This window comes from Camponotus vicinus, unplaced genomic scaffold, assembly GCF_025532165.1.
Source record: "Camponotus vicinus isolate PSW18456_S1 unplaced genomic scaffold, iyCamVici1.0 SCAF_5, whole genome shotgun sequence".
Lineage (NCBI taxonomy): Eukaryota > Metazoa > Arthropoda > Insecta > Hymenoptera > Formicidae > Camponotus > Camponotus vicinus.
This window is the reverse complement of record NW_028141977.1, coordinates 13,982,128-14,004,435: the sequence shown is the minus strand read 5'-3', so window position 1 is coordinate 14,004,435 and position 22,308 is coordinate 13,982,128. Positions and strand designations below refer to the sequence as shown.

Sequence of the window (22,308 nt, the reverse complement as noted above, 5' to 3'; positions counted from 1 at the left end):
AAAAGGAGAGAGAAAGAGGGACGCGGTGTACAAAGAGCGCGTGCAAACGCGCCAATTACGAAGTCGTCCGAGAACGGCCATTAAGAGTCGCAACAAACAAACGACCAGCAGCCCCCTCCTCCTCCTCCTTTTTGTCGTCTTCCCGAAGAACCCACCCCGTTTCCCCCTTTCCGATCGCCCTAACGATCGTCGGTACATCCTCGTGTGATTTCTCAGCGGAACAGAGACGAGAAGAAATCGTCGTCATCCCTTTTCCCCCATCGTCACCCCGCCACCCTCTTCTTTATCCCTCGCGTTGTCATCCGCCTCTTTCCGCTCGCGAGTGGTTTCTTTGTCGAGATTCGCCTCGCCTTTGATCTCGGCGGGAGAGAGCGACGCATCGACACGACGCGGCGTTCCCGTCCGGTTCGACCGGATTTTCCAGGGATCCCATGGTGCGCGCGCGCGCGAATCAAATGCTCCCTGACCGGACGCCTTAAGCAGCTTTCATCGCGCTCCTTATCGTGTCTCGCCACAATGTTACCGTCGACGATCGGCCGCGTTTGTTTGCCCTCACACACAGCGCGGTAAATCACCGATAAACGAGAGATGCACGAGAAGTAGGATTGCTTTGCCACTTTCCCGATACGAGTTGTTTTACATAAAAATCGAAAAGTACTTTTTTTAGTCATGTAAGTTGGAATATCGCAAAACAGAAGCACGAAAAAGTAATTGATGACTATCAAATTACACTGGTAAATTAATAACAGGAAAATGAGATGAGACACATCATTAATTTAGAGAAAATCACAAATCGGTATTAATTATTCAAAATTGTATTCATTCTTTTGTCATCTAAAATTAATTATATCTCCTGTTTATACTTTAATGATTAATAATTAAATGTTAATATATGCACACTGAATTTTTAAAATATAATTTTTTTAAAATAAAATTTATACATATTTATAATTTCCTTTGCTAAATTTAACTCTTTGCTTTAATTTAATTTTATTAATTTAATTTTATTACCTCAATTCACACAAAATTAAATTTAATATAATATAATTTATAATATTTTTATATTTGACGTAAATTTTATTTTTATAAACTACGTAAATGAAAATTTTTTTGTAGTACTTAAGCATTTTCCAAAAAAATAATAAATAAGATAAAATTTAGATAACTCTCTCATATCTTAATAATCAAATATTTTTAAATATTAAGTAATACATCGCGATATATCTCTTGCGATAAATGCGCTTATAGATTGGCGCGCTCTTGGTCGGCGATATATGTCGTTGATCAATTTACATGTATTCTAAGCATCTGCCCGGAACATCGCTCCATGCATGGTTCATCGATTGTTAATAACCGATTCGCTGGTAACTGATAATTATTTAATTAACAATTAATTATTTGCGGCTGTTAATGACGTGAGTAGCCCCGCGGCATATCCCCGGGGGCACTCCGGGGTTAATTACCTCACAACGTTCAGCCGACTGTGATATCAATGTAGCTTGTGTTGGGGAAACCGTTAAATAGTTATAGACATTTCCACTATGCGTAACTGTTGTATCGGAACGCCCGCCGGCCATAATTATCCTTATCTGAAACTATGCATGAGATGTCCCGAGTCCTTCGGAAAACGCGTTCTCTTTTCGTCCTTGTTGACAAAGGTAAAAGGGGATCTGTCTTTTTAAAGATAAAAAGAATTCTGTCTTTTTCGATTTCGCACATTTTATCAATATATGATTGAATTTTTAATTCTCGAAATATATAAGTGAAAGACATTTTAATAAAGATACGAACATATGTATGCAATTGTTCACCGAAGGTGGAATTATTATAATAATTTCAGTTCAATTTCCTTAATAAAAGTTTAATCAAATGCCTTTTTTCGATATCTTTGTAATTCGACTTTATAAATATTATTAATTGTTATTAATTCAAGTAATAATTTTGTTAAAATAAAATCGACGTGTGGAAATACTAGATTTTTTATTTTTTATATCTCAAATGCATAGGATAGTACAATATTTTTTTTTAAAGGAGAAAATCTGCTTGATTGAGATACACATAGTACAGGTATCCTGTGTGTTAATTCAATACATCGTAAATTTTCTTTTTGTTCTGTACAAAGTAGAGCCCCCTTTATAATGATATTTACGAATTCATAAAAATGAATCAAACAAAGAACAGAGATTGTTCCCACACGTTATCTATCCCGATTTTTCTACACGGTTCAGGCTTTTCAATTACATTTTTATTTTCTCTAGGAACCAGCCGCGCGTTCTTATCCTTCCATTGAAAGCGCTTAATTGTCTTGTTTAATCGCCAGGTGTAGATCACATACCACGCACACATATTTGTTGCAATACAACTCTTAATAATTTATTATTTATCCTGGCCATATACCTTCCGCATCATTTTTTTCATATTTTTTCGAACAGCTGATATAATCTTAAATTAAATTGCTGCGCGTATCGGTCGATCAGTGCGAGTGTTTTCCGAGTTTTATGATCAGACTCTTACCATCGACTTAAGCGCGTCTGAAAAGTATCGAAATCACGAACTCGCAGTTGCATGTCTTCGCCTTTTTCCTTTCATTTTCTGTAAATTTAAAATGATTTTATGCAAATAAATGGGCTTTTAGATTTTATTTTACAACGAAAAGTATCAGAAATAAATACGATTTAAACATCATATACAAATAACACTGCTCTGGTCTTGCTCATTTTGAGTTAGGGAAGCAAGGGTTTTAGAGACGTCGCGAGGTTGGACGTAAAATTGGGAACCGCTGCCAAGAAAAATACCCGCCCGCGCTCATTTACTCCGGTTTCATCTTCATTCGCGCACCACTGAAAGATCTACGACGAAGACGTTTCGCCGCCTGGCAATGCGATGCGTAATAAACTACAGAATATCATTTACTACGAAGAATGCGCGAAGGTCCACTATTCCAAGGCTTTAAAAATAATAGTAACAACATTGTCGACGTGAAGTAAACCGCAGCATCGATCTCACACGATTTAAATTTTTATTTAAAAAATAAAATAGCGACGTTAATCACACAGTGGTCTATCAAAAATATCAAAGATATCATGACGTAATTGATTACAGAGTCATAAAGGATCGATCGCGATTTATCGTCTCAAGGAAGGGACGTCCCGATTACCTGACGTAACGTACGTGGCTACAACAACAATTTATTTGCAATTCCTAAAGTTCTCGTTCTCGCTGCGGCGAGAAGGAAAAGAGAAAGAGGAAGAGAACGGGAGATGGAGGGACGAGAGGAACAACCACGCGCGCGCAACCACGTGTGTCGCAATGTCCCTTAACGACTGACGGCTGCTGGAGAACCGGTCGACCTCGATACACCTCGAGGCCCGGCTCTCCTGCACGTACTATACAACGTCGAGCGATATATATGTGAACCTATTCCCGATATATACATATGCACCGTGCACGAGCTGGATTTTGCACAATCGTCGAGATGCCGCCGTTCACGAAGTTAAAACTATACCGTGGAAAATCGATTTTACAGTGCCTTGTTTTAAACAGCGGGTCCCACGTTTTTGTGCGACAAAACCTCGCCTCGTCGTAACACCGCGCTATTGTAACATCGCGCTCTATTTTATTTTTACTTTACGGTGTATCTACTTCATCGGTGTATTCAATTCTTCAGCAGACGCAAATGGTTTTGCAAAGAAACCATTTTGGATTTGCAAAAAACTTCTCTTTTCTCTTAAAATATTGGTAATATTTAAAATAGCTTGTTTGTAAAAAATATATACAATTTATAAAGGAGCTATATTGGTAATCTTTATACATCGTATATAAAATGCATGTATAGGATAGGAAATTAAAGAAAAAATTTAGTAGATATAAATGTTTCTTAAAACTTAGAGTTAAAAATCTGATAAATGTTAATATCAATTTACACAATTAATTACACAACACTTATATTTTCCTTTTTATATATATTGTAAAGAGTACATTCTCAAATAATACGCTTTAAATTTTGTGGCGCTCTTCTTTCCAGAGATATGCGATTTTAAAATATTAAACTGAAATTTTTAGAAAAAGGGACTTGGACCCAATGATTTTAATCTAACATATGTTTTCAAGATTATGATTTCAATGACTTTTCATCATTTTCGTCATTAAACATTCACTTAGAGATTTAAATATGCAAATATATCGAATTCACTTATTTTATTTTCTTTCTTTTGTGCAGAAAGTTATTAAATCATGTATTTTATAATTTTATACTTTATTATAAAGTAAAGGCGTGAAATCTCCTATGCATTTATTTAAATATTTATCTTTTATTTTTAATAATAAATACTTAATAAAGTATTCAAGACACTTGATTTTATCACGATGTTGAAGTAAATAATCAATAAGTTTATCTTACTTAATTAGTAATGAGTTAGAAATTCGTAAAGCATCGTCGCACTTATTTCGAAATTTTTAGTGAAACTAAATAATAATCTAAAATATTAACAATAATGAGCGAATATAAATAAAAAATACGCAAGTAGGATATAACGAAATGATGATACAAGTAAATACAAAAATTATGATATTTAAAAATCATATACGCTCAGGAATCAAAAGAAAGCGCTACAAAATTCAAAGCGTGTATTGCTTAAAAATGTACTCTGTACAATACATGACAAAATAATCCATGCTGTGTAAAAGGTAATGTAAATATTTATTTATGTAAATATTTATTATCAAATTTAGATTTTCTAAAATTCTCTCTCTCTTTCTCTCCTTTCTTTCTCTGATGCTCTCTAATTATTTAACAAATGTTACATAAATTTTTCTTGGACACTATAGAACTATTAAAAGATTTTTGTAATTTTTTTATGAATCTAAAGTATAAAATATTCCGTCAGATTATATCTCTGCACTTTTGCATGCATTCGCGTTGTAACGCGTCATAAAGGCACACTACGTATCATAGTGGTGTGAAACGTACGTCGATACGTTCGGATCAATTTACCTGTTTCGAGTGTGTTTCGCAACGAGGCTTATCGTGTCGTTACCGAAGCGAGCACCGTCGACAAATCCGATGGTCATTAGCGCCATTAAAATCTTGTTTAGTTGCGTCAGAGTTTGTGCAAATTTATCACACGATTGCGCGGTGACATTTACCTGCCACTTTTAATTATTTGATATACGGTTTTTTTCCCTAAGAAATACGCATAAGAGAGGCCGCCCCGAATAATTAATTGATTTACTCTTCAAGCAAAACATTTCATAATTTCTACAAAACCTGCTATAATCATGAAAAATGTTTTTCGTTTAGTTATCATATTACAGCATGGATATAATCGGGTTTGGACATTTTAGTGCCGCTTGCGCAACAATGCGCAAAACCTGTATATTAAATATAACCTGCTAAAAATATAAACAGGTCACACGTGAACCTATTTCATAAAGTTCAGATTAAGTAACATTTATATAATGAAAATATATCCTCTTTTTTTATTTAAAAAAAAATATAAAGATAGGAAGTATAATCGGAGATAATTTAATATGAAAACTTTCTCATAATTTTTTTTGATTAATCAGTTAATTTTTATTCTAATCTATCAAGATATTAATAACATTTGAATATTTATAAACAGAAATTTAAAAAAAGATATACAGACTATACAAACTTGAGAAGTGAATGAGTTTTTATAGCGAATAGATTTTACTTCAATCGAATTTTCATTCAAAAGATTAATGCTCTCTTTACAAATATATTTCAAATTAAATCTTAAATGCAAAAAAATAACATTTAATCAAACTTTTGCTCTGGGAACACGAGCATCAATTTGGTCAATAAATATATTACAAAGAAAACAAAAAGAATAAGAGAAAAAAGATCTTTCTTAAATCCTAATTAAATATCCTAATAAATTTACAATTTTAATTCGACACAATCCTCAGGAGAATTAAACGCAACGTAAGTAGCGCGATTTTTCGCGAATTGCGACCGCTCGGCCCAGGTTAACACAATTTCACGATAATCGCGGCGGAGAAGCGAACGCTAACGGTACCATTCGACGATTTAGCCGAATGATTCAACCCCAATTGCCTCCTGGAGCGTGTCGCCGGCAATATATCTCTCTCTCCTTCTCTCCGATATAAACCGCAACAGAGAGGAGAGCTCGGTAACGATTAGCGAAGAGAGCAGCGAGGGCAGCGGCTCCTCGTTCGTGAAAGTAACGGGTCGCGGCGCGTTTATATTTTTCAATGCACGACTCGCGCGCGAGTGCGCATACGCTCGGCGGGGCCGAGTTTATGATTTTGCTTAATTAATGGTCTCCTCGTCGGCTACCGCCCTTCCTCCGTGCCTCCCCCTTCCTCGTTCCCCTCCACCTCTCCCACCTGTTCCCGGTTCCTCGCCGCTGTGGCGGCCCGGCGGCCATTAGCCCGCACGGATTGCGCAATTTCGGGAAATTGCGAAGTAATTCGCGGTTGCGGCTATTCTCGACGCAGAGGCAGCAACGGCGGGGGCGGGGGCGAGGAGCACGGAGAAGGATTCGTGGATTCTACGAAAGGACAGTAGTTATTGGTCCGCGATATAACTTCCTCGCGATCATCAAAAAACAATAAAAAAGGAGTTGCACGGCAATTATGTATCGGAAAGATCGCACGCGATTAAGGTGACCAGCAGATTCTGCGAACGTGTCTCGATTCCAATGAGTTTTATGTAATAGAAAACAAGCGTATACCGGTTTTGAATATTTTGATTTGATGAAATATTTTCATGTCTTGTCGAAAATAAAAAAAAGAGACGATAAAATTATATAGCAAAATTATATTACACAGTAAGATAAAAATTATAGCATCACAGCGTGTTGTTTCACTCTTCATCGTTATTATAATTACGTTACCGCTAATTAGAAAATCTTAGTGGCATTTGTTATATCACCATCACCATATTTTACCCAGTATCTAAATAAGAAAACAGATGCAAAAGACAAGAAAGAGAGAAAAAGAGAGTACAACTTATTCCGAAAAAGAAGGCCCGATTAAAGCGAGCCATTTAAGGAGAAAAAATAAAAAAAGAAATGCTACGATACCGATGCTATTCTGAGTACTGAGTTCCCAGTCTTTCATGAGGATTTCTCGGGCAGGTCAGGATGACGGCGACGTGGGTGCACCTATAATGCAGACAGTGATTGTCACATATAGACTAAAATAAATATTGTATTATACGATTGTGTCGCAAAAATTCACTAAAAAATACGATGTTATAGTTATTTGAAAACAAACAAAAATATTTATTGTACGTTTCAAATATAAATAATAATTTTATCAAGTACTAATATATCTGAAATTGCTATAAAAATAATGTAATATTCGTCGTATTTTTATACGTCGTATACTTTAATCGTATTCTAATTTCCAACTTCACTTTTTAAAATAAAAATTCAATTCTGTTCATGCAATACTGATAAGCAAACACAATTACTATAATTCATATAATATTAAATACTATTTATATCATTCATATAATATTAAATACTATTTATATCATTCATATAATATTAAATACTATTTATATCACTCTTCTCAAAAATTTTAAGTATTATTAAATCAGAAATTTTTATCATTATATATATTTATAGATTTCTGTTCTTAAATTATAATTTTAATTAATTAATTATTTATATTCATTGAAAAGATTTGTCTCATATTCTCTAAAAAGCTGTATTTCGCTTAAAAATACTGAATAAAGAAATGTTTGTATGAAAAAATCCAAGTTTTACTTTCGTATGCTCGCTGAACAAGAATGATTTATAATCAAAAATCCGTCAGAGAGCGAACCGTTATAATTATGTTATCCGCGCGCGAGTTTTTCTTTCGAAAAACCGGACGTCCTGACTTTCACACGTGCAACGTTTCTGCGGTGAAATCGGCACGTTATAAGTTGCGAGGTGAGCAGCAGTCTGCGGTTACGCTTATAAGCGTCTTCGGAAAGCGTGGAGAGTTATAAGACAGCTGTATCTGCACGTATATATCAAATATGTGTAAGCGCATATTCCTCTGAATTACATCAGAATGACACACACGCACACGTACGCACACACATATATGTCGATAATATCTTCGTTTAATTTTGTTTAATTAAAAAGATTGATCGTTCATTTAGGCATTAAAATAGGGGAGAGACTTTTATATTAAAAAAATTAATTCTCTCGATTATTTTAATCAGATAAAAAGATATATAGAAAAATTAAAAATAACGAATTTTTCTTCGCTCCGAAAATAGATAATAAGTAAATAAAATAAAGAGAGAGTAAATAGAATAAATCGGATTATATTGTTGTAATTTTTTAAATTTTACATTGGAATTATAGTTTATTAATAAAGAAAAAGCAGTAAATAACTAACGATTTAAATTGGAGGCTTGTATAGCAATACGTGAACAAAACTAATGAGATTTAAAATTAATTATATATATATTTAAGAAATAGTTAATTTAGCTATATCACGAAGAGAAAAATTTTTCATGAACATGAAATTGTGTCGAATATGTAAGTTTTACAGAGTAGCTATATAAAACAGCGATATATAGATTTATTAGGTAGTTGTAGACACAGCTGGACAGAAATAAATTTTCAGTCACATAAATTAGATTGACAAAAAAAATAATCTGCTAATAGATTTTAAAATAGAATAGTGAAATTTCCACCTAGGAATTTGCTTCTATATTCATTAATACATGAATAATGAGTAAGACTATATAAATTTAACTCATAATATTATTAGAATTCTTAAATTTAATGAGAATCAATAATATTCGAGATTTTTTCTTCTCATAAATAGTAGAGAAATAACTTATGTAATAATAAATTGCTAATTTGCATTTTCAATGCAGAAATTAATATCGTTAAAATAAAAAAAATTGTTATGCGGCATTGTTAGATATCACTTAGCTAAAATAAAATATCAAAGTACTGCAAAGTTTCGCTAGCAATGTGTATGTGCATTTTATCTTTTTAATTGAAATAATTCAAATTTACGCTTGATTGGTTTTTGCAATTTTCAATCTTTTTTTTTACTGCTAGTCTATAAAAAAAAACAGTGTGGAATAATTCATCGCTTTGACGAATTTTTCGAAAAATATTCGACATAGGAATAGTACACGAATTTGAAATTGTTGCAATTTCACGTCCACCCGTTCAGTGAACGGCATAACGAATAAGTTGATTTTTTGTGAAATACATCTCTCTCTGCGTACATACGGCATCGGAAATATTCCTAAATCAGAAGCATTCCACAGATGCGTCAGTTTTCATTTATTTCGATGCACTAATTGCTTTTCTGTTCACAGGTGTTTAAAATATCAGAGTAAATTTATGTCGGACAATACAACCGTTTACAAATAATGTTGCATAACGAAATAAATAACACGTTAAATATGGGCAAGTTTTGTTAATTATATTCAAAGGGATTTTATTTATATTTTACATAATTGTTTCGCCGAGAATTCATTTCTCATCATATGCAAATTAGCAATTATGATGGTAACGAAATTAACGAAAAACGAGTATAGTCAAAACGTTTTCTAGGTAATTCATTGTTAACGTATACCTGGACACAGTTTACCGCAATCGGCAACAAAATAGTTTATTTTCGACGGAAAAGCTACTGCGCAGAAGAACCAACAATGGCAAAAATCGGTAGAAACCAGCAGAAATATGTGAGAGGAAGGAAGGAAAAAGTAGCGGAGACCTCACCGCAAGAGCGCCGAAAAGTTTATTTGTTTCGTGCCTACACCTACGCGACGTAACTCGAGTTCCGTTTTGCGCCTTTTGTACTGCTCTAAACTTCGCCGTTGGTATTTTATGCGGAAATATTTATATGTCAAAGAATGTCTTGAACTGATGACAATCAATTATATAAAATACACACACATTTCTGATTAAAATTTCTATTTAAAAAAAATTTCTTATTATAATTCCCGCATAAATTATATAAACCTCTTTTAAATCCGATTCATTAAAAAAAAGGAATTTTTTATTTAATATATTTTTCATTTCCAACGCCTTGAAAATTAATTATTAATATAAAGATCTGCGAAAATCCTAATAATGTCAATTAATTTATCGATTCAATATTTTTTTCATTCGATTACTAAAAGTTTCTTCATATCATACGTAGCATGAAAAATCGTAGGCGGTGAAGAAACGCAGAAACTCTTTTTTTTTTAATCCGTTTTTATCCCAAAAGTGGAGCGTCTTACGGCATGTGCTTGCGTCAAGCGCATATTTTTTTTTTAAACTACCGTTAAAAAATCCACACAACGAGAGACGAGTTCTCCGCATATAAAGCTAGGTCCCCGCGAAAGAATGCGAAATCCCAAGGAACGCTTCTCTTCTCCATGCGGAAAGGAATCTCGAGGGTAAAGCGCGCCCGAGGCATCATCCGACATCGGGAACGACGCTCGCGGCATCAGGAAGCTAAGTGCACCTGCATATTCGTGCATACGTGCACGCACGCGAGGTTCCTTAAACCGTATAATCTCGGGAATGTATTGGGTCAACAAAGAAGGGCTGCGAGAAGAGAAAGAAAGAAAAATCAAGCGTGCAAACCATCGCGTGAAGTGAGTTTGAAGCTTTTTAGCTGTTTACGCGTGAATATTTGTTCTTATTATTCACATTTGGATTTGTTTGAGAGAGATCGTTAATATGTTATTGCGTCGTAATTTTACCTCGACTTTCCACATTAATTTGAATTTTCCCTTAAAGACTAAAAACACATCACAAGCGATTACGAAGAGCGATTACATTTTGCACAATTACTATTAATACAATAGTTGAAGCTTTTGCTATCTTCCTATTTGTCATACTTCTATGCGATATGACGTTTTTGATATTGAAACGAAAATTGATAAAATAAAGTATTTAAAAATTCTGACATGTCATGGATACATGTTAAACTGCTATAATATTAAATTGATCAATGTTACATCGTGTCTACAGAAATAAATATCTAATTTCAAAATATATCGCAGGTCTTTTATCCAAGTTAGATTCTGATATATGTTTTATGAAAATGAATTTACTTTATTCATTGCTAAAATATTCATTTCCATAAAATATATTTTGTAAGAAGATAAAAATAAAAAAAATGCAACCGTAATAATATAAAGCAGATGGATAAAATAATGAACAGAGTGGTAATATAAAACGAACAAGATTTACATAAGAATTCTTCGTATTTAGAAAATATCATTTTTCTCGTGATTTTTGCTTGTACGGCGAATATTATATATTGCTTGTTATTAAGTTTACATGTCGATTTGAGCCGAAATTACAGAGAGTGAATCACCAGCGGCGAGAATCTCGCGATCGCTATTAGCGAGCTACACGTTTACACACTTGTACTCGACTTGTATAACGGAGCGCGATGCCCGGGCATTTATTACACGCTACTAACTACCTACCTCAGGTATATCCACGTGAACTACCGAGACTAGAAGTCAAGAAGCGTTCCATGACTTGAACATGACCTCCATTAGCCTTTCTCGATCAGACCGCTAATTAGTCGGCATCGGCGAATGAGTTGCAGCCTCCGCGTGTCTCTTTAGCCTTTGGCATTCCTTGCCAATATTAAAACTTGAGCGCGGTTCGGATCAAAGCTCGTAGATAGGTGAAACAAAATTTACGAGGGAAAATTTACAGAAGGAAAAATCTATCGATCTACCGTAGAAAAAAACATATTAAAAAGAAAAAAATAAAGATAATTCCTCTCTATTGCGTTCCTTGCAATTTTGTGCGCAGTGATTTTTTCAAATTTTCATGCATTTTTAACATCGTTAATTGGTTTTATTATTGTCTGCTATGATAACACAAAACATATTTAATTCTTAAATTATTATATTCTTTAATTATTCTTAAATGATCATCTCTTCTTTGTATATTATATTGATCTCTTTATATTATTTATTAATATTTAACCTTGTGAAAAATATAGATTCCCTTTGGAATCAGAACAGCCAGCTCGAATGACACGACGATTACCGATCAGCGCGAGATGAGAAGTCTCTTGTACTTTGTCTCTCCTTAAAATAATCAATCGCCATTCCGTTCCCCGCGAATGAACCGTTAATCGTTTGACGCAACGGCGCAACGGTGGCGGCTCGATTCCGCGGCAGAACAGGATATCAGGTGGCCGGTGGTATCGCGAAACAGCGTGGAATGGCGGAGAGGCAATGGATAACCAGTGTGCAATTAACACAGCAGAAGCCTCCGCTTGATTTTACACGAGCCGCCCGCGGTAACCACCCCATCCACCTCCTCTTCATCACGATAATCCACCCCCTCTCCCTCTTACTCCACCGCGACCCGGGGCTCGAGCCCGGCGAATGCGGACGGGAAGCGCGCGGCGCGCATTTAATTTGCAAATGCAGATTGCTTTCCATTTTAATATAAATTGTTCGAAACAAAGGCAGTAATTATGCCGTGCTCCCGCGCTTTCAAAATGGCGGGGCACTCGTTACCGTCTCACTCTCGGTGTCGCAACCCCTCCGCCAAAATTTCCTCCACTTCTTCCTCGTGCCTCTCCATAACGGATATTATAGCTGTCGAGTGCGCGGAAAAGAGAAAACTGTGCACGTCGAAAAGGAAAGCAAATCAATCGCAGTTTTAAAAATATGATCGTGTGAGAGTTTTACATTTTTACGATACCTTCACAGTAAAAGTAGGAAGTTTATGAGTCAAAATTATCGTATTCAAATGCAATTTTCTTTTTCCAATAGAAGTAAAGATACTAATAGCTCTCATAAGCATAAATACTAGTATTTTTTCTAAAAGAAAGAAAGAGAAAATTTTTTTAACAATATAATAATTTTATATATTTGAGATACAACAGATAAAAATATTATATATTCTTTAAATAATCGTAAAAAATGTGCTATAAATCAGTTTCAAAAGATGAGATTGAAAGTTTAAATTACAATTATCCGGTCAGAAAAATGCATGATATTTAAAGAAAAAGATTCATTTAAAATTTAAATAACTTATGTAGTATCTATATATGTAAAATTATATTTCCACTTGTTTGTTATAAAATTATGATCAAAACGATTAAATTTGGAAAGTATATATTTGAAACGCTTCAACGTTAAAAATACACGTCTACCATCGTCTACCACCATTAGTCTTAATTAGCTTTTAATTTCAAATCGCAAATAAGATTCATATAGCATCTACATGTGTAAAATTACATTTCCGGTTATTTGTCATAAAATTATGATCGAAACGATTAAGTTTGGGAAGTAAATTTAAAAACGTTTCAATATATTAAAAAATACAAATATCATCTATCATTAGTCGGAACTTCTTAATTTTAAATGTTAAATTTCTTGACACGCAAATAAAATTTTTTCTTAAATTTAAATTACATTAGACGTGAAAAAAAATTTATCAAAATTTATATTCTATCATTACTTTATAAATAATAATGAAAAGTTTCACTAAAGTATAATACTCAAGTTTACTAAAGATTAGTAGAATTTATTAAGAAATCTATTGATAAAATATTATCGTGCTTTGCCTTTTCTTTTTTAAAAATTATTCGGACTAAATTACCGCCACGTTAAAAATAGCCGCTTTATCGAATACGAGTCTAGGATTTTCAGGCGAAATAATAATTCGGTCAAATGGCGTTTCACGAACAAACAACCGGTTGACTGCCCCATTAAAATGTTTCGAGCGAGACGGGCTGCTTTGACGGACCTCACCCTCGATTATTGCATGTGAATAGCGGGATCGAGGGGAAATGGGGACTCGGCGAATACCCGCGAGGGCTGATCAGCGCGGCAAAATTTTCGCTTTGCTCGCTGGCGCATGATGCCAACGTGTATGCATATCCACTCGTACAAGCATACATCTTGTTCGCATCTCGGGCCTTGACGCGGATAATACCGTAATTTAGCCGTGTATACGCGTGTGGGTATATCGGAGAGAAGGGGGGAGGGAATGGGGAGAGGAAGGAGGAGGTTAAATGGTAGCGCGTAATCGCACGAGTTGTTCCACGCCGACGGTTTATTATTTGCCGCGTACTAACTTTGCGAGCAGCGGTGGCTGCCTCGATTGAGATGCGTATGGGGATGTTAAATCCGGTCGGGTCAAGTAAATATCGATACGGTCACGTTCAACTTCACTAGCGAATATAAAAGTTTATTCTCTTTCCTTAACGTTTCTCTCTCAAAATTATAAAACGTACCTAATTTCAATTTGATATTTATTTGATTTTACTTTTATACTTTTTTTTTCTCATGCTCTATAAATTTATTATTTAATGAAACGGGAATTTATTTATATCATAGATATATAAAGCATGCTATGCATTTTCTATAGTATATACTGTCAACTTTGTGCGAAAGAGAGAAAAAAGGCAAGAAATTTTAGGGTATTTTTCTGTCCTTTACTAATGTTGTCTTGACAGCCGTTTCGACATCATCTTGTTAAAAGCGCATAATTTTTCATTCAATAACGTTTCCCGTTAAATCTTTTTTGTTAAATTATTAATACATAATTGTGCGATATTAAATATAAAAATATAGTGCGTGTAAATTTCAACAAAAATAATAAAAGCGAAGAAAAAAATATTTATTCACAGGTAAATAAAATAATCTAAAATCCAATAATATAAATCCAAATATCCACATTTGTGTGTAAAAAATTACTCTTTAACTTTATATACTAAAAAAATTATAGTTATGAAAAATACCTATTTTTTATTAAAGTGGGTGAAATATTCTAACCACAATTATAATTTACATCACGTGTCACATGTGTAATGACAAAAGGCAATTGTGCATTCAATCTGCACAGACAAGGAAAGAAAATTACCCTGCAATTTCCTCTCTCTTTCTCTGGAGACAAATATATAAAGCCCCAATGTTGAATCTATATTTACATCTTCCGAAGCGAGAAGGTTTAATCGCGTCGATCCGAGTATCGCGAGCGGTACGCGAGGAATCGTCGCGACGCCGGCCATGGCCGAGATTCGCAATCGAAGAACCGCGATCCGCGAGGCTTTACGCGAAGATGGAGAGCGGGATGCGTGTGTGTACTCTGCCAGGCTGAAGCTGCAGTGAATTTGGCCGCAGGATCCGAGATCCTGCCGGCTCGCGAACGATGCACGGCAACGTTCTCGGCCGCATCGAGAGAGTAGAGAGTATTCTATCTGCCCCATCAGTTTCGCTTTCTCTCTCTCTCTCTCTCTCTCTCTTTCTCTGTCTCTCTGCTTCTCTCTCTTCCCGATTCGGGAATATATAGAGATAGAGCGAGACGGATAGCGATAGGATTGGGCCAAAGAGCGAGAGAGCGAGAGAACCGGAGTACCAGCCGAATTCCTAGCATACCGCGGGACCAACTGGTTAGCGAGCGATTTACGATATTGTAAACCGATGCGACGGCGGCTGCTGTGCCCACCGCCGAACCTCAATCTAATAGTGGCGACTCCAACCTCTGATGCTGGCCGAAGGTATATATGTCGTGTCACCCCTTTATGACTCTACAACTCTGAGAGGAGGTCTTGTCGCGTGTTTTTCTCTTTTTCCGTTCACCGCGTCATCATCAACGGAACCGTACCTCTTATCCTATAATTTTCTTCCAATTTCTTCTTTCTTAGACAAAAAAAGAATTTCAAGAAAATATGGAATGTTAAAAAAAAATCTGATGGATGCAGAAATATATGATAAGGATACAGCGTTCAATAAATGTATAGCGGTTGTATGGTATAAGTAACATTATCAATTATAGCAAAGGTCTTGATATTCTAATATTATAACATTATATATACATAGAAGATTAAAATAATTCAAGAATTCATATAATAGTTTTATTACACTTTTAATATCATTCTTACCATCACGGTAAATTATTACTGAAAAAATACATAATTTTTTCCGTCGATTATACAATGTGTGTGTTCACACATGTAATTAAATTATAAAATAATGAAAAATTATCATATAATTACACACAGATCTTTTGCTAAATTACATGCCTGTACAAAGTATAGTGCATACATCCCGTATAAAGCTGCATGTTCATCGCGAAGAAATTGAATTCGAATTAAGTCTAAGGATTTTTCCGCCTTGTTGCAGAATAATCAAATTGGTTCTAGTTATGTTTTTGCTCATCGCGTCAAGAATGCGAATATGAAGTATACGTGAGTAATGTGTTCAGTTCGACATACGATCAAATCCACAATGTAATGCATCGAGATTCCAGACATGAACGTTCGCAGAAGCCAATATCAAATCGTCCGTTCGCGTGACTGTCGGTCGACTTTTGCATTACCATATCATAATGCTCGCTGATGTACGATAATGATCAAGAGGTAGAGTGTACCAAATGACGAGAGGGTCATTGGTGTTACACGAGAAGATGTAATTAGAAATGTCGAGATGATTTTAGATTTTTGATTTTTAGAATTGACCAGATGTTTTTGTCAAAATATGTATATATACGATATTTATATTAATTTATCAGGAATGCAATATTTTTCTGCCGATAAAATATTCATAAAATATGAACGAGGAATTTCGAAAAATATATGTCGAATGTAATTATTATTTCGCAGTATTTTACGCGCAACTCATTTATTATCCCCTGCATAGACATTTATTTCGCCAATAAGCTCTCTTTTATGATAATATTATAGAATACATTTTTTCCAGCATTACGAGTAAAAAGATTAAAGTGCCGTTTGATACTTGAAAATATTCGTCAACTCTCCACTTTCGATACTCGAGAGATTTCTGTCGCGCATCGATTCACATTCTCGACATTGCCTGAAAGCTTTTCTTCGGCGGAAAGTCACCCTCTAATGGCGTAATACGACTCCATAAAACTTCATCGTCCAACATGTCAAAAACGCGTGGCCGGAGAATGCGAGCTCCATAACGGACTCGGCGAATAATTAGAGACGGCGAAATGGTGGAAGCGAAGGAAAAGCGAGGCGGAGGGGAGCGATGGAAAAGGCAGAGCGAGACGACGAGACAAGCGGGGGTGGAAGAGGGCATGAGAAACAACGCGAGCGTAGAAGGAAAGGGGCAAAAGGGGGAAGAAAGAGGAAAACAAAGAGAGAGAAAGAGAGATGGGGAGAGAAGCGTATACGGTAATCCAGTTGCAAACACAGCTCGGAGGTTAGAGCTCGAGTAGCCATGCGGAATAATGATATGTAATCGCAAAGCTCTCCTGCGGGATCGCGCGTGTGCGTAGCGCATGTGTGCCGATACAGGCGCGAATGGGATCCGGGGAGTCGTTACGGAACAACCGAACATGCGCCGCATAACCAACCTCGGATGCACACTGAGATACAGTCGTTGACATCTAACTTTCGTGTTAATTGCGACTCGGAACAGCGAATCGCGCTCTAATGATTATTCCGAGATGACTCCAGAACGATCATATTTTTTTTATACAATAGAGAGTAGATTAGAACAACAGAGAGGTAAAAGAGCTGGGACAATTGCGCAATTTTTTAAAAAAAGATTGAAACTATGTTTATTTTTTACGTTTAAAAGTTAATGGTTCTGTTACTGCAAATTGACATAATAGGGATCGGCATAAATTAAAAGTTGAAAAGTTACAGCTTTATATATTTAAAATTGTGAAATGTAAATTGAAATGTGAATCGCATTTATTAGAGATAATTTCTCTTCTCAAATGGAAAAAACGAGGAGAGAATGAAACCAAAATCCAATTTCCGAATTACTTAACATTAGAAATAAAACAAGAGCGAAAAAATTAAATCATGTAAATTATATCATCGTTTTCACAGATTCTAAATTAACTATCGAGATATATCTCACTTGTTTTCTTTCTTTGCAATTCGCTATCTCTCCCACGATAATTATAAATTTATTACGCGGAGGGATACGCGTCTATCGAATAACTCGGCTTTTATCTAAAACGAGTATACGAAATTGCTCGAACATACAAAACCCGTTCGCTTAACACATCCGTAGAGAAATTAGATCCGTGATTAACAAACTAGACACGCAAACGCCGACCGGGGGTCGGCAAAATTCCGCTCGACTCGAAGAGAGCTATCTACGAAAGCCGATCCAGAAGCGGATTTCCCAGCGCCGAAGCAACATTGTTAGCCAAGCGCATTGTATCGCATTCGTGGTATGCTGCGTATACACGGTGCACGGTGAAAAATCTCTCCGCCTCGCACCACCCCCGCCCCCGTGTATTTTGTCCCTTTGGCTCCGAATTTCGCTGTCTATTCGCGGGATTTAATGTAATGCACGACTACACGCTCCTCGTGCTACGTTTCGATACCCGCTCTTACCCTCCCTTCTCTCATGCCTCTCTGTACCCTCTCTGTCAATTCCTGTTCGGACGCACGTGCACCTGCGAGACTCGCGTGCAGCCGCATTTTTGCGGTCGGCGCGACCATCGGGTTATACGCCACGTAAATATGAGCGTGATTACTTTTAATTTCCCGTCCCCTCTCTCTCTCTCTCTCTCTCTCTCTCTCTCTCTCTCTCTCTTCCTCTCCAGTCAATCTCCCTGGACGCTCCATTCTCCTTCCGAAGTGTATATCCATCCTATTCAACGTCGAGTCACCCCTCCCCTTCCTTCCTCTTCCTCTCCACGACTTGAATTTCCCTCGCTGCATCCGTCTGACCGTTGGTTAATCACGTGCGTCGACCGCGTCGCTGATGAATCTGCGCTGATGCCATACATCCTCTCATATCCTCGGATTCTGTTGCATCAGGATCCTAATATCGCCGATTTTTAGATACTCTTTGTGTTTCGAAAAAGAAATTAATTTAGATTCATCGAATATTCGCGGAGAGATTAAAAATGAAGATACGAATATGTCGTTTAAGAACTGCAATCAAAATTTTATTCTACATTTACTTTTTTGTCCTTCGCAGCTTCTCTCTTTTGAGATAAAAGAATTGATAAGAAAAGAAACGCGAGAAATCTATCATTCTATATCTTACTTTATAAATAATTAATGATAAACACATATAATTTTATTATAGATAAATCATTGCTACAGCGATAGATGACTATTTCTATTTTAATAACGAGATTTTAAACACGAGATAATAACTGCTTCAGTAATCTTTGACCTAAATGATATCGTGTAAATTGAATTAATGATCTGTAAATTGTACTACATCTGTTTCAATAATTTCCTTCAAAGTAATATAAAACGCCCCATCAACTGACTTAAAAGTGATATATCTGAGCAATTAGACAAGAGCAATATTTTTTTAAGCAACTTCATGTGCCGCATAAATTCCCCAGGGTTCGCAGATTACATAAAGTCTCGGTAACATTTGCGAGGTTGCGCGCAATCTGAATATCGTTGAGAAATTCACGGTGCACCACCGTGCACCGGCAATGAACTTTGGTGAATTTACGAGGACGCATCGGGCCCGATAATTAAGGCCGAGAAGGACGATATATGACGACAACGTCTCGCATTTTGGCCGAGCGCCAAGAGAGGAGGGCACACGTGCGTGAAGCCGCGTCGCTAGCCATGAATCACGTACTGGAATCGGTTTCACGAGAGCGAAAATTTGCGAAACCGCGTAATGTGCTTTCGCGTTGTAATGAACGAATTCGAGATAAACGATGCTTAATCGACATTAATCGATACTATCTTCTCCCTGAAAAATTCTTTATCATTTACAGGAATGACATTAATAATTAATATGTAATAATTTATTTCTTTAATTATAACTGTATTTGATATGTTTAATTTTTTAATCTTACAAAACAAAAAAATTTCAAATATATGTATTCATCAGGAATATCAAGTAATCATTTAAAATAATTATTTCTCTCTCATCTATAAGCATTAAAATGTTTAAATACTATTTTTTCACCTATTTATATTCATTCTATTTTTTTATGACAAGTAAAATGATTACTTTTGAAATAAATACATCTATCTTTATCATTTATTTATTTACTATATAAATAAAATTTGAAAGATTTGAATATTTATGAGAACATAAATATGAAATAAAATTTGAATATTTAATATTTGAATGCAAGTTTTTGAAAACTTGAAATATATTATTTCAAATAAGAATAAGAATTTCTGATATTTTTTTATTACATCTATTATACCAATTAATAATGTCATTGCATTTTGACAGTAATTTTTTGCATATTATATTTGTCAAAATTTTTTTATAAAAAATATATTTTTCAAATAATTTATTATTTATTTAAACAAAATTATTTAAATGATTATAATTTAATAACTTGCAGTTGTAAAATATTGAATATTTTTATTATATATTTCAATGTTAAAAATTATAATTCGCATATGTGTATGTATATTTTCAAAAAAATAATATTAATTACACACAATACATGTATTTTTTCACGATCTCGCGATTTGAATCTTTTCAATATTGCACAATGCATTATAATGCAGCAAACAGTTATAACGAGATGCGACTACAAGGACGTAAAAAGAGTTCTACTGTGATTACGGCAGCAGAAACGTTAACGACCAAGCGAGAAATGATTCATTTGTATTACGCTGTAATCGTTCGAAGTATATACAATGCGTGCACAATTATATTTAACCGATCGAAGATGCATCTCGCACAGGATGTTGCTCAATATGTTACGATTGCGATAGCGATTATTATTAATAGTATCGAATGATCGACGAGCTCGAGCACTTGATACGAGATATTATTATTACGCGCGATGCGTGAAATATTATTACGAGATCGACACTTTTGCAGAAAATGATTCATCGTATGACGAAACCGCGTTGGTAATATACGCGCTTTATCTCTACCCAATTTGTTTTACGTTATTACAAAACGTGACAGATCCGCCGCAACAAAGTGGGAGAAAATCAGCTGTAATAAGCGCTCGTTATTGGGAATTTTGATGAACGCATCAATATTAAAACCACACCATTGAACAAATTAATTTGCGAATGGCGTATCAGTTTATACGATCAGAATACATACGACATAACAAGCACGGGGGAAGCGTATATAGTAGGTATTTTTAACCTATTTATCATATATTATTTGCAATATTAAACATAATATAATAATACCGAACCCGATAGATTGTCACATTGATATTTGAATAAAAATTAATCGGCCTTTCTTTAAAAAATAAATAATAAAACTTCTGACCTGCAAAAATCGCCTCTTCACGTATTGATTAATTATATAATTTTCGTCAATGAATCTAAATCCAGATTATCAATGATAAAATGGTATTACAGTTAATAAATTTCGTTAAAGGTAACGAATATGAAAACGCAATTTATAAATGCAAATATAATGTATTTATCTCTCAATTGCATTAATCACAATGAAATGAGCGAATTTATTTAAAAATTTACAAATATTACTTAAATGTGTTATCTTTTTTTCGATATAATATTTTACTATTTCTAGCATTTTAAAAGTCATAAATAAAAAATCAATAATGATTTTTTTGCCGAAAATTTCGTAAAAGAGAAATCAATTCCGGATTCGTCGAAAAAATCACGGCCAATTTATTTCTCGACGAGCTTAAAGCATACCATGTGTATAAGAAAAATATTTAAAATATCACGACATATTTTTACATGTTTCCAAAGAGCTCGAAGTTGGCGGACTTCGGCACACTTTAAAAGCGGATGCGAGATTTATTTAAAATTCGACGCCGCTCGCGCAAAGGGACAAAGACGCGTCCGTTCAAAGAGATGCGAACGGAAGCTGCCGTCAAGGGTGGAATTGTAAATCAAGCTGGAGAGATTCTTGATCCTTCGTCGAGTGGCGTGACCCGTATGTACGCACACGCACACTTAAGTACCTACTTAGGGTTGCTCCTTTTCACGCGCGAATTCACGCGAGAGAAGACTCTAAGGACTTGTCGCGACTTATCTTATCTACGGTGAAATTTAAATTCAAACCGACATACTGACGCGTACGTCGTGTGTATGTGTGTGTGTACATGCGTCTCCCAGGACCGTTTCGCAGCCTCTTCTCTCGTAGGAGGTCGGCCAAGGTGGGCGGATTGTCGGTCGGCTATCGGAAATATTTTCCAACGCCGAGAATTTATCGGGCGTCTGCCCGGAAATATTTGAAAATTCCTTCGACGACGAGGAAGATAAAAAGGAGTACGAGAGAGAGAGAAAGAGAGGGTAGCAGGCGAGACGGAGGCACTCCCGGAGGGAAGCTACAAAATTTTTCACACCTTAATTAATTCCGCGAGAGGCAGGATTTCCAGGTTCATGGCGAGGTGAGAGATTGGCCATCGATAATATGTTCGCGCGGCGTTTATTTGCGGCAGCAATAAA

The 22,308-nt window shown here is 35.4% G+C and overlaps 1 protein-coding gene across 14 annotated transcripts in view; it reads right to left on the bottom strand.

Moving 5' to 3' along the window:
• Nucleotides 1-22,308, bottom strand: part of Scalloped (TEA domain transcription factor 1 homolog scalloped) — a 157,810-nt gene that overhangs the window by 86,417 nt on the left and 49,085 nt on the right. For 7 of the 14 annotated variants that reach the window (XM_083098939.1, XM_083098946.1, XM_083098938.1 and 4 more), the window contains one exon: nt 7,068-7,148. The exons of the other annotated variants lie outside the window; for them this stretch is intronic. In XM_083098939.1, the coding sequence (XP_082955065.1) occupies nt 7,068-7,104 (37 nt within the window). In that variant the 5' untranslated portion in view covers nt 7,105-7,148. The remainder of the gene's footprint in view (nt 1-7,067; nt 7,149-22,308) is intronic. 14 annotated transcript variants of the gene reach the window in all.